Source organism: Quercus robur, chromosome 12, assembly GCF_932294415.1.
Source record: "Quercus robur chromosome 12, dhQueRobu3.1, whole genome shotgun sequence".
NCBI classification, from domain to species: Eukaryota; Viridiplantae; Streptophyta; class Magnoliopsida; order Fagales; family Fagaceae; genus Quercus; species Quercus robur.
The window spans coordinates 38,823,523-38,840,128 of record NC_065545.1 but is presented as its reverse complement, the minus strand read 5'-3'; the positions used below and the strand labels follow the sequence as shown (position 1 = coordinate 38,840,128).

General features: G+C 34.2%; 1 protein-coding gene across 1 annotated transcript; it reads left to right on the top strand.

The window, feature by feature from the left end:
- The first annotated feature begins 11,995 nt into the window (after nt 1–11,995).
- On the top strand, nt 11,996–13,508 carry LOC126710145 (dehydration-responsive element-binding protein 2A-like). The gene is made up of 2 exons (XM_050410527.1): nt 11,996–12,154; nt 12,598–13,508. The coding sequence occupies exon 2, from the start codon at nt 12,631–12,633 to the stop codon at nt 13,297–13,299; it is 669 nt and encodes a 222-aa protein (XP_050266484.1). The 5' UTR covers nt 11,996–12,154; nt 12,598–12,630; the 3' UTR covers nt 13,300–13,508.
- The last annotated feature ends 3,098 nt before the right edge of the window (nt 13,509–16,606 follow it).

Sequence of the window (16,606 nt, the reverse complement as noted above, 5' to 3'; positions counted from 1 at the left end):
ACAATGAATTCCTCAAATTCAGTAATTAATCCTTTCTTTTTAAACAAAAACAACCAAGTGCATTCTAAAAATATAAAATATAGAGTGGAGTAGTACTTCTATAAACCAAGTCACTAAACAGAAGAAGAAATTTAAAAAATTTCATTTAAACATTGGGTATTTACTGAATGTAGTATATATATGTGCGTGTGTGTGTATGATTACCATTTGGGAACTCTGTATGTCTTGTAAACAACTAAGCCTTCTTCCACGAAATACACCCCATAAAAACAACAGTTTATTCCAACTTGCCAAGGACAAACAGGGTAATTTAAAGACGTGAATGAAAATGTGTAAGTGGATCCCTATATAACATTTGTCATTTATATGGAAGAAAATTAAGCTAAGTACAACTTACGCTAAGAATTTTCAGGAAGATAATTAGATGAGAAAATTAATAGATCAACTCCGTCCAAATTTCCTTTGAGAGCCATGTCATTCTTAATCATGCATTTAAGCAATCTCTTGTAGTTTCTTCCATAGCTGCATAAAAGAATTTGGAAATATGTATTGAATGTCAGCATGAGGGGAGCACTTTAATTCACAAAAGCAAATGCCAAAACAAACCTTTCTAAGTCTTTTGCAAAAAAGTAGAGTGCAATATTATCTTCTGTGGCATGATTTTGAGAGAACTGAGTTGGCCAAGCACTTAAGCGAGGTACTTCCTCCAATATAATTTTTTGAGGAAGCTTGAGAACTACTTCAAGAACTTTAGGTGAAGCATTAGTTGATAAGTGTGCTTGCAGCCCATAACAAGAACTTGGAAGTTTTTCACTTCTCTACATTTCAAATTCCCCTCTGCATGAAATGTTAGAAGTTTTTGCATGAGACATTTTTATCGAGGCACAGAAGTGACTTCGAGTTTTATTAAAAAAAAAAAAAAAAAAAAAAAAAAAACACACACACACACACAGCAATGAACTTTCAGAAAAGAGCAAAAGACCATACTGCCAGATGCAATGACTCTGGGGAACAGCAGAAACTTGAGAAGGAATGACTGTTGTAAATGAGGTAAAGTTTCTCAAATAAGGCCTTTCATTGGAAGGAAATGTGGTATTTGAATTATTCGTTTTTATTGAACATGCTGCTTCTGTGGAATGCTCAATATGCCGGCTCACATCATCAAATTCGTTTTTTAAGCCTTTTTTAGCAAGATGACTAAATGCATTCAATGAATTGTTTGATTGTTCATGACCCTCAACTACCTCAATATAATGATATTTGGATCCTGATGAAAAGGTTTCACCACGCGATACAATTTCATTTCCACTCATTGATGCAGAAACACCAGAATTAGCAACTGGTGAACTAACTTTAGATTGTAACACAGATGTATACTTCCCTTGAGTTGAGTTCCATTTTGCATGGTTTAAGTTCTTCAAATCCTCAACAAGAGAAAAATGGGAAGCTAGTGGTTTAACCTTCGCATCAGTAGCATTTGAGCTAAATGACATAGATTTTCTCATCATTCTGAAACATTCTATTCTCTTATCCTCAGCAGCAGTACTATTGCTGGAAAATTTTTTCTTTTGGACAACAATGTCTTTTGAAAGTTGACCTTTCACTTTTTGAGTCCATAATGTCGAACGATTTTGACTTAAAAAAGAGAACCTGTGAGGTCAATATTTTTAAATTAAGTGAACTAAATCTCAAACAAACATTATAATGAACAAGTCAACACATGATTAACTTATCCCACTGCAACCAACTTTGTTATTTTCAGGAATATAATTTGAAGATTGGTTATCTAAAGAATTAACTTGATGGTCTGGCTTCATTTTCGACTTACCCGAGTTCTTAAATGAAGAGTCACCACGAAGTGGACCTCGTCTGAAGGTTCTTGATGCCCCAGATAATTTCACATTTGTTTCAAGAGTCCTTTTTGTCGCCGTTACAGCTTCTATATTGCTTGCAGGTTTCTTAGCAGAGAAGAGAGAAGAAGAATTTACTTTCTCTGTTTGGTTTTCCTTGACACCTGATTTTTCTACATTCAATTTTAAACCATCCTTACATCTTAAAGTGCTAGAATTTCCAGAGCTTTCCATACTTTTATGCATGAATGATGCTTTTGATGTTCTAGCTGCTTTTTGATCTTTATGTTGATCTCCTTTTTCAATTCTCTCCTCAAGCATGCACTCTTCGCACAACCAATTGCCTTCAGGAACTTTATCCAGCACAACACACATGCAATAGCTGTTTGATAGAAACCAGAAAACCACAAAAGGTCAATTTTGTCACCTTCCCAAGGGCAGACAATGATGGAACACTCATGCAGGAAGTTTTCTTTTAAAATTTATTAAAAATATGTGTGTGTGAGAGAGAGAGAGAGAGAGAGTCAAAGATTCAGAAGATTAGTCATTTACATGTGCTCTGCCACATCACTGCATTTGCTACAAATAGCAAGCAACTCCTCACGTCCTGCATCTCCACAGATATCACAAACTCTCATCTGTTCAATTGCAAAAGGAAATTAGTCTGTCAATGTTTTTCTTATAGACAATATATAAAAGAACTACAGAGATCCTACATCCATGATCCATGAAGAAGAAAAATGATGATGGACAAGTAAGCAGACAGACATATAGATTTACATGCAAAGGCGCACGTATGACTTAAGTCAAAACTATAGCTTGGCTTCATCCAAAAGCAAGTCAAAATATAATATTTTAAAGTTTTAACTTTATTCATGCAAATATGTGTAAAAGTTTTGAATATATTTAATGGTGCAGTACTAGAAGTCATAATTTTGTTAATGATGGTTTTATCAAATTCTGTAAGTAACAAAGAATATCCAACTTTCACTATCAAATTTGGTGAGATACCAACATGTTGGATATGTCCAATAAGTTCACATGTATCAATTTAAGTCTAATATATATACACTAATTTTATTTGTGTCAAATCTATAGCAAGTTCTCTCCTCCAACGTGATGTGTTGCAGGCGAGTTTAGGAATCAACCTTTCCAAAATTTGTAGGTAAAGTTGCTTACCAATCAAATCTCCTATTTGCAGGTAAAGTTGCTTATCAATCAAATCTCCTTGACCAGAAAAAGTAATCTATAGCCTTGTGTATTGAGAGCTTCATGTAACCTAATTTCATCTAGCCAGCATAGCAGTTGATAGCAGTGGTGGAAACAGTGATGACTGTATAACCTATTTAAAATTAGTTAAAGTATTTCAAAATAGGAGGAAGAACAAAAGGCATGTTCATCACAGTGGTTGGAAGGGTTATAATTGCGGAGAATGGACTGGAGGTTGTCGCTCTAGATGGAATTTAATGGGAAAAATGCTCATGGAAGATGGCCTGTTCTAGATCTATGGCCTCGGTGAAAGCATTGAAAGAGCTAAATAACCTAAATTTGATAAATGGACAAGTCTTTCGAATTTGTGAAGTGGTATGAAAATGATCTTAAATACATTGCTAACTTAAGCTATTCATTCCAAACAGCACCTAGAAATTCGATTATTGAAACATAATACTAGACTGTATAACCTCCTTCAAACATTAAAAAACAATCAATGAATTTTTAGGTGAGGTAAAATTTGTACCCTAGGTTTATTACATTAGGTTCCCCAATTATATTCCAACATATAATTGCATTACAATAATTTTTTTTTTTTTGAGAGAGTTGCATTGAATTTGATTGTCCTTGTAAATAATAATACTATTTATGTTTTATTGGGCAATGCAATAAGGTTTTTGAATATAATTGGGGAACGTAATGTAGTGCACCTAAGTCAATGTACCATTGAGCCTAAGATACTAAGATACTGTATGTAATTTTTGTCCTATTTGGTGATATAGAAAATACAATAGTAATAATTTATTTTATAATACCAAAAAAGAAATTAAAACCAATCATATTCTACAACTGCTTATATGATTAACTCCAATTAACTCAATATAACCTTATGGCCATGCTCATTATATCAGCCACAAATTCACCTTTGCAAATTAACTCTATATAGGGAAATATTTTCTACTAAATCATTGGTAATAAGGTCTATCCTCCTACCTCAAATTTTACTCTTACTTACTAGTGCATTACTTGATTTTCATTACCTATGAAAAGGCTGTCTTAGATGACTTCCTCATTGCCAAGTCTAACTCCTAAAAAATGCATACCTTTGTGATTCTGCTTTCCATCTATTACCATCAATCATAAAGTGATCTCAAAAAATAAATAAATAAAGTGATATCAAAAAGAGCATAATGATAACAAAGTTAACATGTTGAACAATATATTTGTCAGTAGCAAATATAATTGAATAAAGATACAGTTTCCAGAAAGCAACAATATATAGTTGAATAAAGATACAGTTTCAGGTTCATTGAAACTTCTTTTTAATCGTTTGAGTTTTTAACAGCCAAATAGAAACTTAATAAACAATTCGAATTAGATTTCATGATATCTCAATTAGGTAGATAAGCAGTCCACTCAATGCCATAATAGTATATAGCTGTAAAATATACCAAGAAGGAAAAATTACATACTTCATACTCCAATGTAATTGATTTATCATTATAGCCAGCAAGCTGGGATTGCGAAGGATGCTTCCATTTATGGGGTTCCCTAACCAACTCGCTAGAATTCCCAACCTCGACCTTTTGATCTGAACATGATCCAGCTTTAATTACTAGGTTTCCACAATTTATTTCAGTATCATCTTTCACAGATCCAGCATGGATATTCACATCCTGCAATTGACCACCAACCCTGAATGTTGTCAATTTTGTTAATGATGATTCCGCCTGTTCCTCAGAGCAATTAGAAGGCTCTCCCTGAAAATAAACACATAAATTTCAAATCTATTATCATGAAAAAATTGATTTGCCAACTAATGAAGAATCTAAAAGACACACCTTTAGCGAGCTGGCACCGCCAAAGAAATCTCTTATGGAAGAAATTTCTGATTGAAAAATCCGCTACTGCCTGTGAAGATTCTCTGTTTGGCCTCCAAGGATGATTAGTGGTCACTTTGTCAAAATGACTACTACCCCGATAATAAAAAGAAAATTGATCATTTATAGCCTTTCTATCTGTAGGAGAACCATCAATTACAGCTGAAGTACATGATAAATTCTGCATGTCACTAGCACTAGTTTTTGTGTCGTCTGATCTACTGATGCACGATATGTTATCCCCAAGGCCCTCTAATTCTTTTTGCTTCTGTAGATGATTTGAGTATGTATGAGGATAAACTATTTGTGGTTTAGGAAAACCATATTTGTGGTTTACAAGCATCTCAATGTTTTTTGAAACGTCCATAGACCTTAAAGCAGCTTTACTTTCTATGTTTTCAGAGAATGAATCACGACTCGAACATGCTCTAAAAACGTTACTCATCTCACTGCTTGCGTGCTGTCCACCGTTGCATCCACAACTTGATGAAGGAGATAACAGTTCAACATCACTAATATAGCTCCCAAGTGTTGCCTTTTCCTTACATGTGGTTTCATCTGAAAACTCATTGGCCTTTGTGTCCATTAGTGATGCCACTTGTTCAAGATGCATACAAGATGAGCATGGGGCAGCGGACACGTGCATTTACTGCATCCTTCCCTCTTTTGAAATCTCTTTTTGGGTAGTTGCATGTCCTAGATTCTTCTCCCATTTGAAATGTATAGCTTGAGAAATGTCTATCAAATTGTTTTTCATTGACGGATGATCCCTGATATGAATGCTACAGAAAATTAAAACCACAAAAGGAAAATCTGTATATATATACAAAATTGTTTACTTATGGCCGATGCCTAATGTTATATTTATATGAGCATAAGGGTTATCTGATATGAATGCATGGTGCCATATTTTGCAATTTTGGACACATATATAAGGCAGGAGAACAATGCAGTATTTTAATAAAGAGAAAGGAAAGATACAGTGTAATCAAAGAAAACATTTGAAAATTAAATAATTTAGTAGACTATATAAGGTATATCTTAACCATGTATTGTTAATTAATCAGGTCATCTACTCAGGAAAATATCTTTGTAAGCTTAATTATGTAATGTTATTTCCTTGAAACCTTAAACAGGTTTAAAGTGATGAACTCAATCACTCAACAAAAGAAGTGTACTAATGGACTCACTCCACCCAATTCATCTCTCTTATCATGCGTGGTGATGGGGGTTTGGTGGCTTTAATGGCCAGTGATGGTCAGCAGTAGTTGATGGGTGAAACTTCAGGTGGGTTTGGAGCAGCCATTGGCAGCATGATAAGGCTCGGTTGGGTGGTTAATGTAGGTGACTAATGGTATCATGGACTCTTGGGTGTAGGTTGACAAGCGGAGTTTGATAGGGACAGGGTTGGCATGGGGAATTATACCCAATTTGTGCATTGGGGCAAGATTAGGGCACCCATGCCCTGGCCCCCTCTTGCCCCATTTCCATCCTTACAAGAGGACAGTCTAAAAAACTATTGAAAATATGCAAAAATTAGGCTCAATTCCCTTGATTTCAAGTTGTCTTTTCCCAAACTAATGCCTTTGACTTTGTTACAAATCTTTGACAAAATTGATGTCACATTGATTAAAAGTATACTAGGATAATGCATATGAGGTGGGAGAGGGAAATCGTAATTGGTTTTGGTATGATCCTTGGAGTGGACACCTTCCTCTAAGGGAACTTTACCTTGATCTATATGCTTGTTTTGTTTCTAAAGAAGCTATGGTATGTGTTGGTTTCTTCTCAAGATGGGAGAGTAGGAGCTGGAATTTACGAGCTTTTCAGGATTGGGAGTTGCAGGATGTGTATTTTTTCTTTAAGTTTCTTTATTCCAAATTGCCTAGTGAGGAGGGAGATGATAGATTGAGTTGGCGGCTGAGCTTTTGACGTATGTTCCTGTTATAACTCTATTTCTAGTTTCCTCACTATTTGTTTCCCATGGAAGAGCATCTGTTGTGTAAAGACCCATAACAAGGTGTTGTTTTTTTTTCATAGGTAGTAGCTTAGGGTTAGATTCTTACCATTCATAACTTTGTTAAGAGTGTACTCCCCCTAGTTAATTGGTGTTGCATATGTCGATGTTATAGGGAAACTATGGTTTATCTTTCACTTCACTATGAGCTTGCTCATGCGCTGTGTAGTGAAGTTTTCTTGATCTTTGGGATTCAATGGGTGATGCCAGAGAAGGTAGCATCTCTTTTGTTTGGGTGGAGGCATTGGTGGTGGAAACATTCTTCAGATATTTGGAATTTGGTACTAGTGTGTTTGATGTGGATAGATTGGGGGCAACATAATAGCCACACTTTTGAAGATGTTACGACACCATAGATCAGTTGATTTGATTGGTCTCGGGTTTGGAGGTTTATGCAATGTACTTCTATTTTTGATTTCCAACACTTTGTTAGAATTTCTATTTGATTAGCTTGTAATTGTTTCAAGTACTATGTGCTCATCATTGTCTTTATCAATAATATTTCTATTACTTATCATAAAAAAGAAAAGGTCTACTGGTATGTCCAAACAAACATTCACCTAGATATACTATCATTGCAAGAGAAATATCTTCAAAAATGTAATAAGTAACACCACAAGAATACCATAAAAAACTTCATAATAAATAACTATGCCAAAATAATATGGTTCATCATGTTTAAGCAAACAATAGGATCCACTTCACCCAAAGGCCCTCCCTCCTATATGAAATCCTCTTTCAAAATTGGTGTGATCTAAAATGTAAGTCAAATGTCAATATTCATTATTGATTGTGTCTCAATACCAATGCTATTAGCTTTTACTTAAAAAAAGAAAAGAAAAAAAAGAAGAAGTACCAATGCTATTAGAGTAGTACTAGAATCGCAACATTTTCCATAATTTTTTATTTTTTTATTTGCAATTGTTGATATGACCAGTTGTGATTGGAACATTACTTTCACATGGCTCCACCACTAACACCACTTTTATTATACAACAATTATAACAAACCAAATCAACAATTATGAAAAAAGAAGAAGCTATTAATAATATTGTGTCCCTATAATTATTGATACTATTACTATAGCAATAAAGTGACTACTGCAAACGCCTACAAATTTACAACGGCATTTAAGCAATCCTTTTGATTTAGAAAGTTTTGTCAATAAACCTTTCAAATAGAGACTAGAAAGTAATCAAAAGTAACTTGGTTGTTATTTCTTGTATTTGGTTATCATTACCAATAAAATGTAAGGGGGGGAAAATAAATAAAAATGTTCGTACAAACTATTCATTTAGAATTGATATGACCCTGAATTACTTCAAGCAAGATCAAACACCTAAATGGTACAACATTATGTTGACATATTGATGTTGTCATAACTTTTGCTTGATATTCCCAACAAGCAAAGAACAACTAAATGAATTGATCAACATGCATTATTGAACTAGACTGTAAACATTCATATCATCCCACAAAATCATCATAGAACTGTAAATTGATCTCAATCACAATCTTAAACCCACTCAAATCAATTGCAAACTATAAAAATACAATTTCTGCACTCACCAAAAACAAAAAGTAAAGTAAAGAGAATACATTTTCCCTTAATATGAAAGAAACTTATAAAACCCAACAAAAATAACAAACCAAATACATAAAACCTACACCAAATGGTCACAATCAAACTATAAATTTCATCAAAATCACAACTTGGAATCCAAAACCATGACCAGTTGAATCCAAACAGGAACTAGACAAAAAATAAACCACAGAAACAATAAGAATTCAGAAAGAAACACAGAGAGAAGCAGCAAAAGTACATGCCTTTGTTGGTTGCTCAAACTCCTCAGTACCACCATACATCTCTTTCATAGTCCTAAACTTGACTTTCCTTATACCTTCCAACAATGATTCATCAACATGACCACCGGTACTTATGTACACACACTTTAAGAACAAGAACCCACTATTTATAGACTTCCTCAAAATCCAACAACGCACACAAAATTATGAGTCCTGAAATGAAAGATGTGTGTGTATGTTGTTCTTGCCATATATACCATATTGCTTAAAAATGGCAAGCATTTTTTTATTATATATATTTTTTTCTTTACTGGGTTGCTTTCTTTTAGAGGGGTTGGTTTTTTCTTTTTATTTATATTTGTGTGTGTGTGTGTGTTGTATATGATTTGGTGCTTTGCATGTAAGGAAAATAGCAAATAAAATAGCACCACGTAATAGACCTATATGGACAATTGAAATATTTGCCAGGTGGAAGAAAATGAATGAAGGAGAATAGTACTAGGAAATCATCAAAGCAATTTATTATTTTAAAAATATTGAGGGCGTGTTAGAAAGATATTAGAGACCATTCAAAATATGACACGTTTATGACGTGTGTAAGCTAATACTATGTAGCTGCTATAACTGATTCATAAATTGTAAAGGCCTGGTGTGTGTGTGTGTGTGATGTGTCATGGACTGTTTCATCTTTGTATACATGGCGAGCAAGGGCAGTGGTAGTACACGTATGGAATGTTTCATAAGATTCTTGTTTTTCATTTTTAATAAATCCTAGATGTAAATTGTTACTAGTTTTAATTTGAACCAAAATAAAATTATTTTTTAAAAATGTTATATTCACAATATTCTCATAACACACTAAATCCTAAATAAAAAATTCTTATTGGCTTGTGGGTAAAAAAATAATTTCAATTGTGAATTCAAATTAAAACTTGTAAGTAGTAACAACCATCACCTATGATTTGTTGTGAAAGTGTTATAAAAATGTTGTGGATGTAGCACTTTTTTTCCCCCTAGTAACAATCTGGTACTTTGAATTTGTTATGAAAATATTGTAGACATACATTTTCTCTTTTATGAATAAAGCTACGGAAAAAATATTTTCACAAGTTGTGTTCTAACTTATGTCAATCTCTGTTAGGTCAAAAAAGAAAATAAAATAAAATAATAAAATATTAGACTTTGGAACCCACCACAACTAAAAACAATGGTATTGTAAAAAATGTTATAACAGTTTGTTGTATCTTTAGACTTCATCTATTTTTACAATATTTGCATAATAAAGTATTGGTATTAAGTTGTTCGTAGATAAAAAAAAGTGGCCTAAACAAATAGCAATAACAACTTATGATCTAAGTTTTATTATTTTAAAATTATTATGAAACTATAGTGACTTGAGCACTACTCTTTGTTGTGTTATCACTCTCACAAAATAGTGTTATGGAAGTGTGTGTAACAAACCTCTAGTTTTTTTTTTCCTAGATTTATTAGAATCAAATGTGGTTATTAACTTCCACTTAACTAATTAAAACGTGGCTGCTTTTCTAGCACTTGTAGTGTGAGGGTTTTTGGAATATCATGACATTCTAAATGAGGGAAATTTGAGGTAGTATTTGCAATAGGTTTTTCCGAGGCATTAATAAATTTAATGTTATGGAGTGAGGGTCTCAATATGTTCGGTTTTCAAGGTGGTGGCTTTGATCAAGTCATTATATATGTGTAATGATTAAAGAATCGAGAGCGCTAGGTGGCAAACAATAATTTGATCTATACTTATGAGACTTTGTTAAGGAGTGGCTAATAACACTAGAATATTGTATTTTAAAACATTCAAAATGCTATTTTAGCACACCTAAAAGTAAAAAAATGACATGCATTAAATGTGTCACATGCTAATTTTTTTTTGCATTATATTGCTACTCTCTCTCTCTCTCTATACTGTTTGTGGTTGTGGGTTTGGTGGTCATCAATCTCGCTATTTGGTTCAACTTAGGGTTTCTGGCTAAGGCTCGCAGCTGATGGGTTGTGGATGTGACTTGCCATTAATGGTCAATTTTGGATTGTGGTTGTGTCGTAAAATTTGGGATGATTATTTGTGGGTCGTTGTGGTGGTGGTTGAGTTGATTTTGGGTTATGGTTACGATTTTGATTGATTTTGAGTGGTGGTGGATTACATTCTAATTTATTTTATACCAAGTGTCATTTTTTATTTAAATTATACATGCTCTAAATTTGTTGTAAGTGTTCATCCAATTTAAAATTACTCCTTAACCATTATACTTCAAGCTCATTCTACACAACTTTCTAACCCATTTGAAACTGATTCAATTTTTATTACCAAAAATTATTTATTAATTAAAGTATGAACTTCAATGAAAATTTTATCATGTTCAAAAAGGCTATTCCTTTTCAATAGTTTTTCCACGGTAACTAATTTTTAATAAATTATTTGAAAAATCTAAAAATTAAATAGCATTCCATCACAAAAACAAAAATTACATTTTAAGTACATAAATAGATTAACAAACTAACTTCTCTTTGTTTTTACTTCATAAAATAGTGTAGTCAAAAATGAAAAACTAGACACTCTACTAAAATGATATCTCACAAGGTTTTTTCAACAATAAAACCTTTAGTCTCGGCCAAATTTTTAGTCCAACTATGGATCCTTAATAGATTAGTTAGGTTTGATTACGTGTATTCTTTTCTTCCATTCTATTATATTAGAAGTTGTACTTTATGTTACTTTTCTCACTGATGTGTCCTTTTTAATAATAATTTTACTAATTATATATATATATATATTTACACTATCTTTTTTTGTTCCCTCAACCTAGATCAATTCATTCATTTTTATGGGTACATTAATTGCTTTTGTTTGAACATATGGCCAAATAAATATAGAATAAGCTTTCTTTTTTGAGAGAAAAAAAAAAAAAAAAAAAAAAAAAAAAAAAGGGGAAGTTTTTGTTTACGTTTTGGTTTTAGTTGTAAAAAGTACACTATAGGCGGACTGGACATTACATAAAAGAAACTGGAAAAGAAACGAAAACCCTAAGATTTCTCTCTAACTAAAAGGTTTTCCTTGACCGTTTAGGTTTTGAAATTTACTTAGTAAAATCGAACGGTCCAAAAGCGCCACGCCATAAAGAAAACTCTAATATCTCTCTCCTTAACCCACACGAACTGACAACTAGGGAAGACTATAAATACGCCTCACTCCTCACTCTCTCTCTCTCTCTCTAGGCTCAAGCTTTCTCTCCAAGAATCCAAAACAAAAGCTCTCTCTCTCTCTGACTCATAAATCAAACCTCACTTAACGCAGGAAAGAAAGACCACAAGTTTACAATCATTGCCGTTGGGGTTTCACTCTTCTACGACTAAGAGAGGTTCGTTAATTTTTTGGAAAAATTCTACTTTTTTTTTTTTTGAATTTCTTCTGTTCTATATTTTATTTTTGGGTTTTCTTTATATTTCTTGTTTGAATTTTTCTGGGGTTTGTTGCAAAAAGGTTTTGTGATTTTTCCAGTTTGGGAAATTCAAATATTGTTAAGGGTTTCAGGGGTTTTGTTGAATCTCTGAGAGGTTGGGTTATTTTTAAACAATTTCTGATTTTTTAAATTTCCTTTTTTGTTAAGGGTTTCAGGGGTTTTGTTGAATCTCTGAGAGGTTGGGTTATTTTTAAACAATTTCTGATTTTTTAAATTTCCTTTTTCTGTTTTGGGTTTTCTTGATTTTTTTCCTGGGGGTTTGTTGCAAAAGGGTTAATGTGATTTTTCTCTTTGGGAAATCCAACATTGTTATCTGAATCTCTCTGTTTTTCGTTGAACAGAGCAATCATTGGAGTTTTCTGGAAAAGTCTCACATGGGTTATCTTGATCAAGGTGTGCCCATGGAATCTTCAAAGAAGAGGAAGACTAGAGGCAATGGATTGTCTGTGGCTGAGACATTGGCCAAGCTTGAGTCTTATGGTGATGATGCGAAACGTGCTCGTAAATTTTCCTCCAAAGGGCCAAAGAATGGGTGCATGAAAGGAAAAGGAGGGGCTGAGAATTTACAGTGTAATTACAGGGGGGTTAGGCAAAGGACCTGGGGCAAATGGGTTGCGGAGATTTGTGAACCAAATAGGGGGAAGAAGCTCTGGCTTGGGACATTTGATACTGCTGACGATGCCGCCTCTGCTAATGATGAAGCAGCAAGAGCAATGTATGCTGCCTCGGCTAGACTCAACTTTCCAGAGTCTGTTTCCACTATGTCAGGTCCTACTCCTGCGGGATTTGAGGCTTCTGCTGATGAAAGTACAAGTAGTTTGGTAAAGGATGAATCTACTGATAATGGACAGGAGGAATTGCTGGCTTTTTCTGAAAATGAGTTATTTGATGCGGCAGAACTTATAGCACTATTAGAAGATAATCTTGACTTCACAGATTCAGTACTGGATTTTGGTTTTGATGTGAATCAACTTAGATTCCCTGACACTGAAGCTGACTTGCCAAGTTTGGTGGACACTGAAGGAAGGGATGAGCCTATGTGACAAACTACTCTGTGGATAATGGACTTTTCTGTATATGAATATTTTGATGTGGGATGACTTGGGATAGGGAATTTAGTTTGTTGACTTCATGTAAATGAAAACAAAGTTTTGATCATTATTTGTATTACTTATTGAAAAGTTTTGGTAGGGTATTTGTATTTTCTTAACGATTCTGGTTCAATATAATTGTTCATTTTACAGTCTCCTCATTCTTTTCTTTTTACCTCAACGTTCTTTGTTTTTTTCCTCAACTGATAGGTTGCTCTGTGTTTCTATAACTGCCTGTTAATGTGTTTCTATAATTGCTATATGGTAGAGGTAGTGTTAACTCTGAATACACATTCCTATGGTTGGTGATGCTGTCAAGATCAGTTATTTTTTATAAGTTTTTTGCTTTTTACAAATGGTACATTCTTGAATTTTGATTGTTAGTGTTTTGGTTCAAGATGTTCCTCACATCTGGAATATTCATTATCTGCATTTGAATCAAAAGCTAAGTGAGAGGATAAACGGAGGAACTGAACTGGGACGGCCTTGAACTAGGAGATTAGTATTGAAAATGTGTCAATTGAGGGGCCACTGTCAAGTAAATGAGATTGAAGGTTCATTGTGGATGCTTCGTGGTATGGCTCAAAAGATGCTAAGAGCTTTGTATTGCTTGTATATTATCGTTTAAGATTGGGAGGAGCCATACTTTGGCCTCAATTTTCTTCTTTTTGGCAAAATAAACAAATCACTGTTTAGTATGTTTGTTGCTTGATTGATGAGCTAATAGAAAAATATGAGCTGCTGGTTGGTAAAATTAGTGAAAGTACTTTATTTGGTGTATTTATTTGTTTTCTATGAATACAGTCAGACAGGAATTTTCTTATATGTGTGTGTGCATGTGTGCGTGTGTTTCTTTTAGGCATGAATTCATTTCTTCTGAGTCAGATCACATACCCACAAATTCTATAACCCATAGTTTAATGTGGTATTGTTTACCTGCCATGCTAAAGTTGCTTTCTAAGCCAGGAGCATAAGTTTTTAAGTAACTTTGTGATCATATGTTGAATTCATTTCTGACGTGCTTATTCCTCCAATCTAGGATTGATGTTTTGAATTCTGTAGTTAACTGCGCAAATAACATTGTAATTATGCTAGCTTTCCTTGTAAAATAAACGTTCTTTACCAGCATCAAAGCTTCTGCAAGAACAAGGTAAGTCTTCAATAATTGGCTTGCCTAAGTTAATTCTCCTATAGAAGCTAAGACTAGAATACCTATTAAGAGAATTTCACCAGCACAAATGGAAGAGAGGAAGAAAAAGGGACTCTGTTATAACTTTGATGATAAATGGGCACCGGGTCATAAGTGTAAGAGTGCTAAGCTATTTTTGTTAGAAGGTGTAGAGATAGTTCCATCTTCAGGGGTGCAGATTACTGAAATGGAAGAAGATGGTATGGAGGGTGTCATTAAGTCTCAGGATGAGGGAATAGAAGAGGCTGAGATTACTCTGTATGCACTTGTTGGTAGTCCCACTCCAGGCACAATAAAGGTTAATGACATGATTATGGGAGAAGGGTTGATCATTATCTTAGATTCTGGTAGTACTCATAACTTCATTGATGCTGCTTTGTTGCTTAAATTATCAAAACACAAGGGGTATGTAGAGATGTGGCGATACAGGTGCAAGGTTATACTTTTATGGTGCAATTACATGTGTTGCCCTTAGGAGTTTGTGAAGTGGTTTAAGGAACTTATTGGCCCAGTACATTAGGAGTAATCAATTGGGATTTTAAGCTCTTGACCATGAAATGACATCATTGTCAGAAATAGGTTCTGTTAGAAATAGTCAGAGTCCATTTGCTTCTCCTGTCCTATTGGTGAGGAAGGCAGATGGATCTTGGAGAATGTACATCGATTATAGAGCTTTAAACCAAGCTACCATTAAAGACAAGTACCCTATCTCTGTTATTGATGAATTGTTGGATGAACTTCACGGGGCTTGTCCCTTTTCTAAATTAGACTTGAGGTCAGGATATCATCAAATTAGAATGAGGGAGTAAGACATCCCTAAAACAGATTTTCGAACTCATGAAGGCCACTATGAATTTTTAGTGATGCCATTTGGGTTAACAAATGCCACCTCAACATTTCAATCTTTAATGAATGAGGTGTTTAAACCATTTCTTAGAAAGTTTGTTTTGGTTTTCTTTGATGATATTCTAGTTTACAGTAGATCTTTGCCTGACCATGTGGAGCATCTTAGAACTGTCTTGGGGTTATTAGCTAAACACCATTTATATGCCAAGAAATCCAAATGTATGTTTGCTTGTGAGGAAGTGGAGTATTTGGGGCATCTCATCTCAACAGTGGCCTGTCCTTAACGATGTCAAGCCTTGAGGGGATTTCTGGGTCTCACTGGTTACTACAGGAAATTTGTTAAAAGTTATGGTCAGATAGCTCCCTTGACTGCTGTTTTGAAGAAAAACTCTTTTGTCTGGTCCGACCTTCCTGCTCAGGCTTTCCAACAGCTCAAGCTTGCTATTTCTAATCCTCCAGTGTTAGCCCTTCCAGAATTTTCCAAGACTTTCACTGTGGAATGGGTTTGGTCTTGGTGCTGTTCTAATGCAAGATCAAAAGCCTATTGCATTTTACAGCCAAGTCTTAAAAGGTAGAAGTTTGGTTCTTTCCACTTATGAAAAGGAGTTCCTTGCTGTGGTGGTAGCTGTTCAAAAGTGGAGGCACTACTTGGTGGGTAAACCTTTTGTTATAAAAACAGATCAGCAGAGTCTTATATACTTGATGGATCAAAGAGTGGGTACTAGAGCTCAACAAAGGTGGATTACTAATTTTGGTTACAATTTTTTGGTTGAGTATAAGAAGGGTAAGGAAAATGTTGTAGCAGAAGCTTTCTTAAGAAAAGGGGAAGAGTCCATGGATGTTTCTACTGCTGATTTGTTTTCTGCAGAGGGTGATGAGAGTATTTCGAGTACAATGAGCCGAAGACATAAGACCTTAGGAATTTAAGAATTTTAATTTGCAATGACATATTTGAAAAAAAATGGGTAATTAAAATACTATCTTATAGATGTGAATGATTGCTCTACAGGGTGTTCCCAGCAGAGGCTTGTGATGATCTTGGAGGAGAATTTCATGAACCCGATTATCAGAAAGGAGTTTACTAAAAATCCGATTCACAAAGGGAAGTTTGTGATGCTAATATCTAAGGGTCATCTTCTATTTTCCCTTCTTGGTTTTGCTGTTGATGTTTTTCTTTTGTTTATGTTGTGAAAAACTATAACTTGGCAGTGATTGTAACTATGA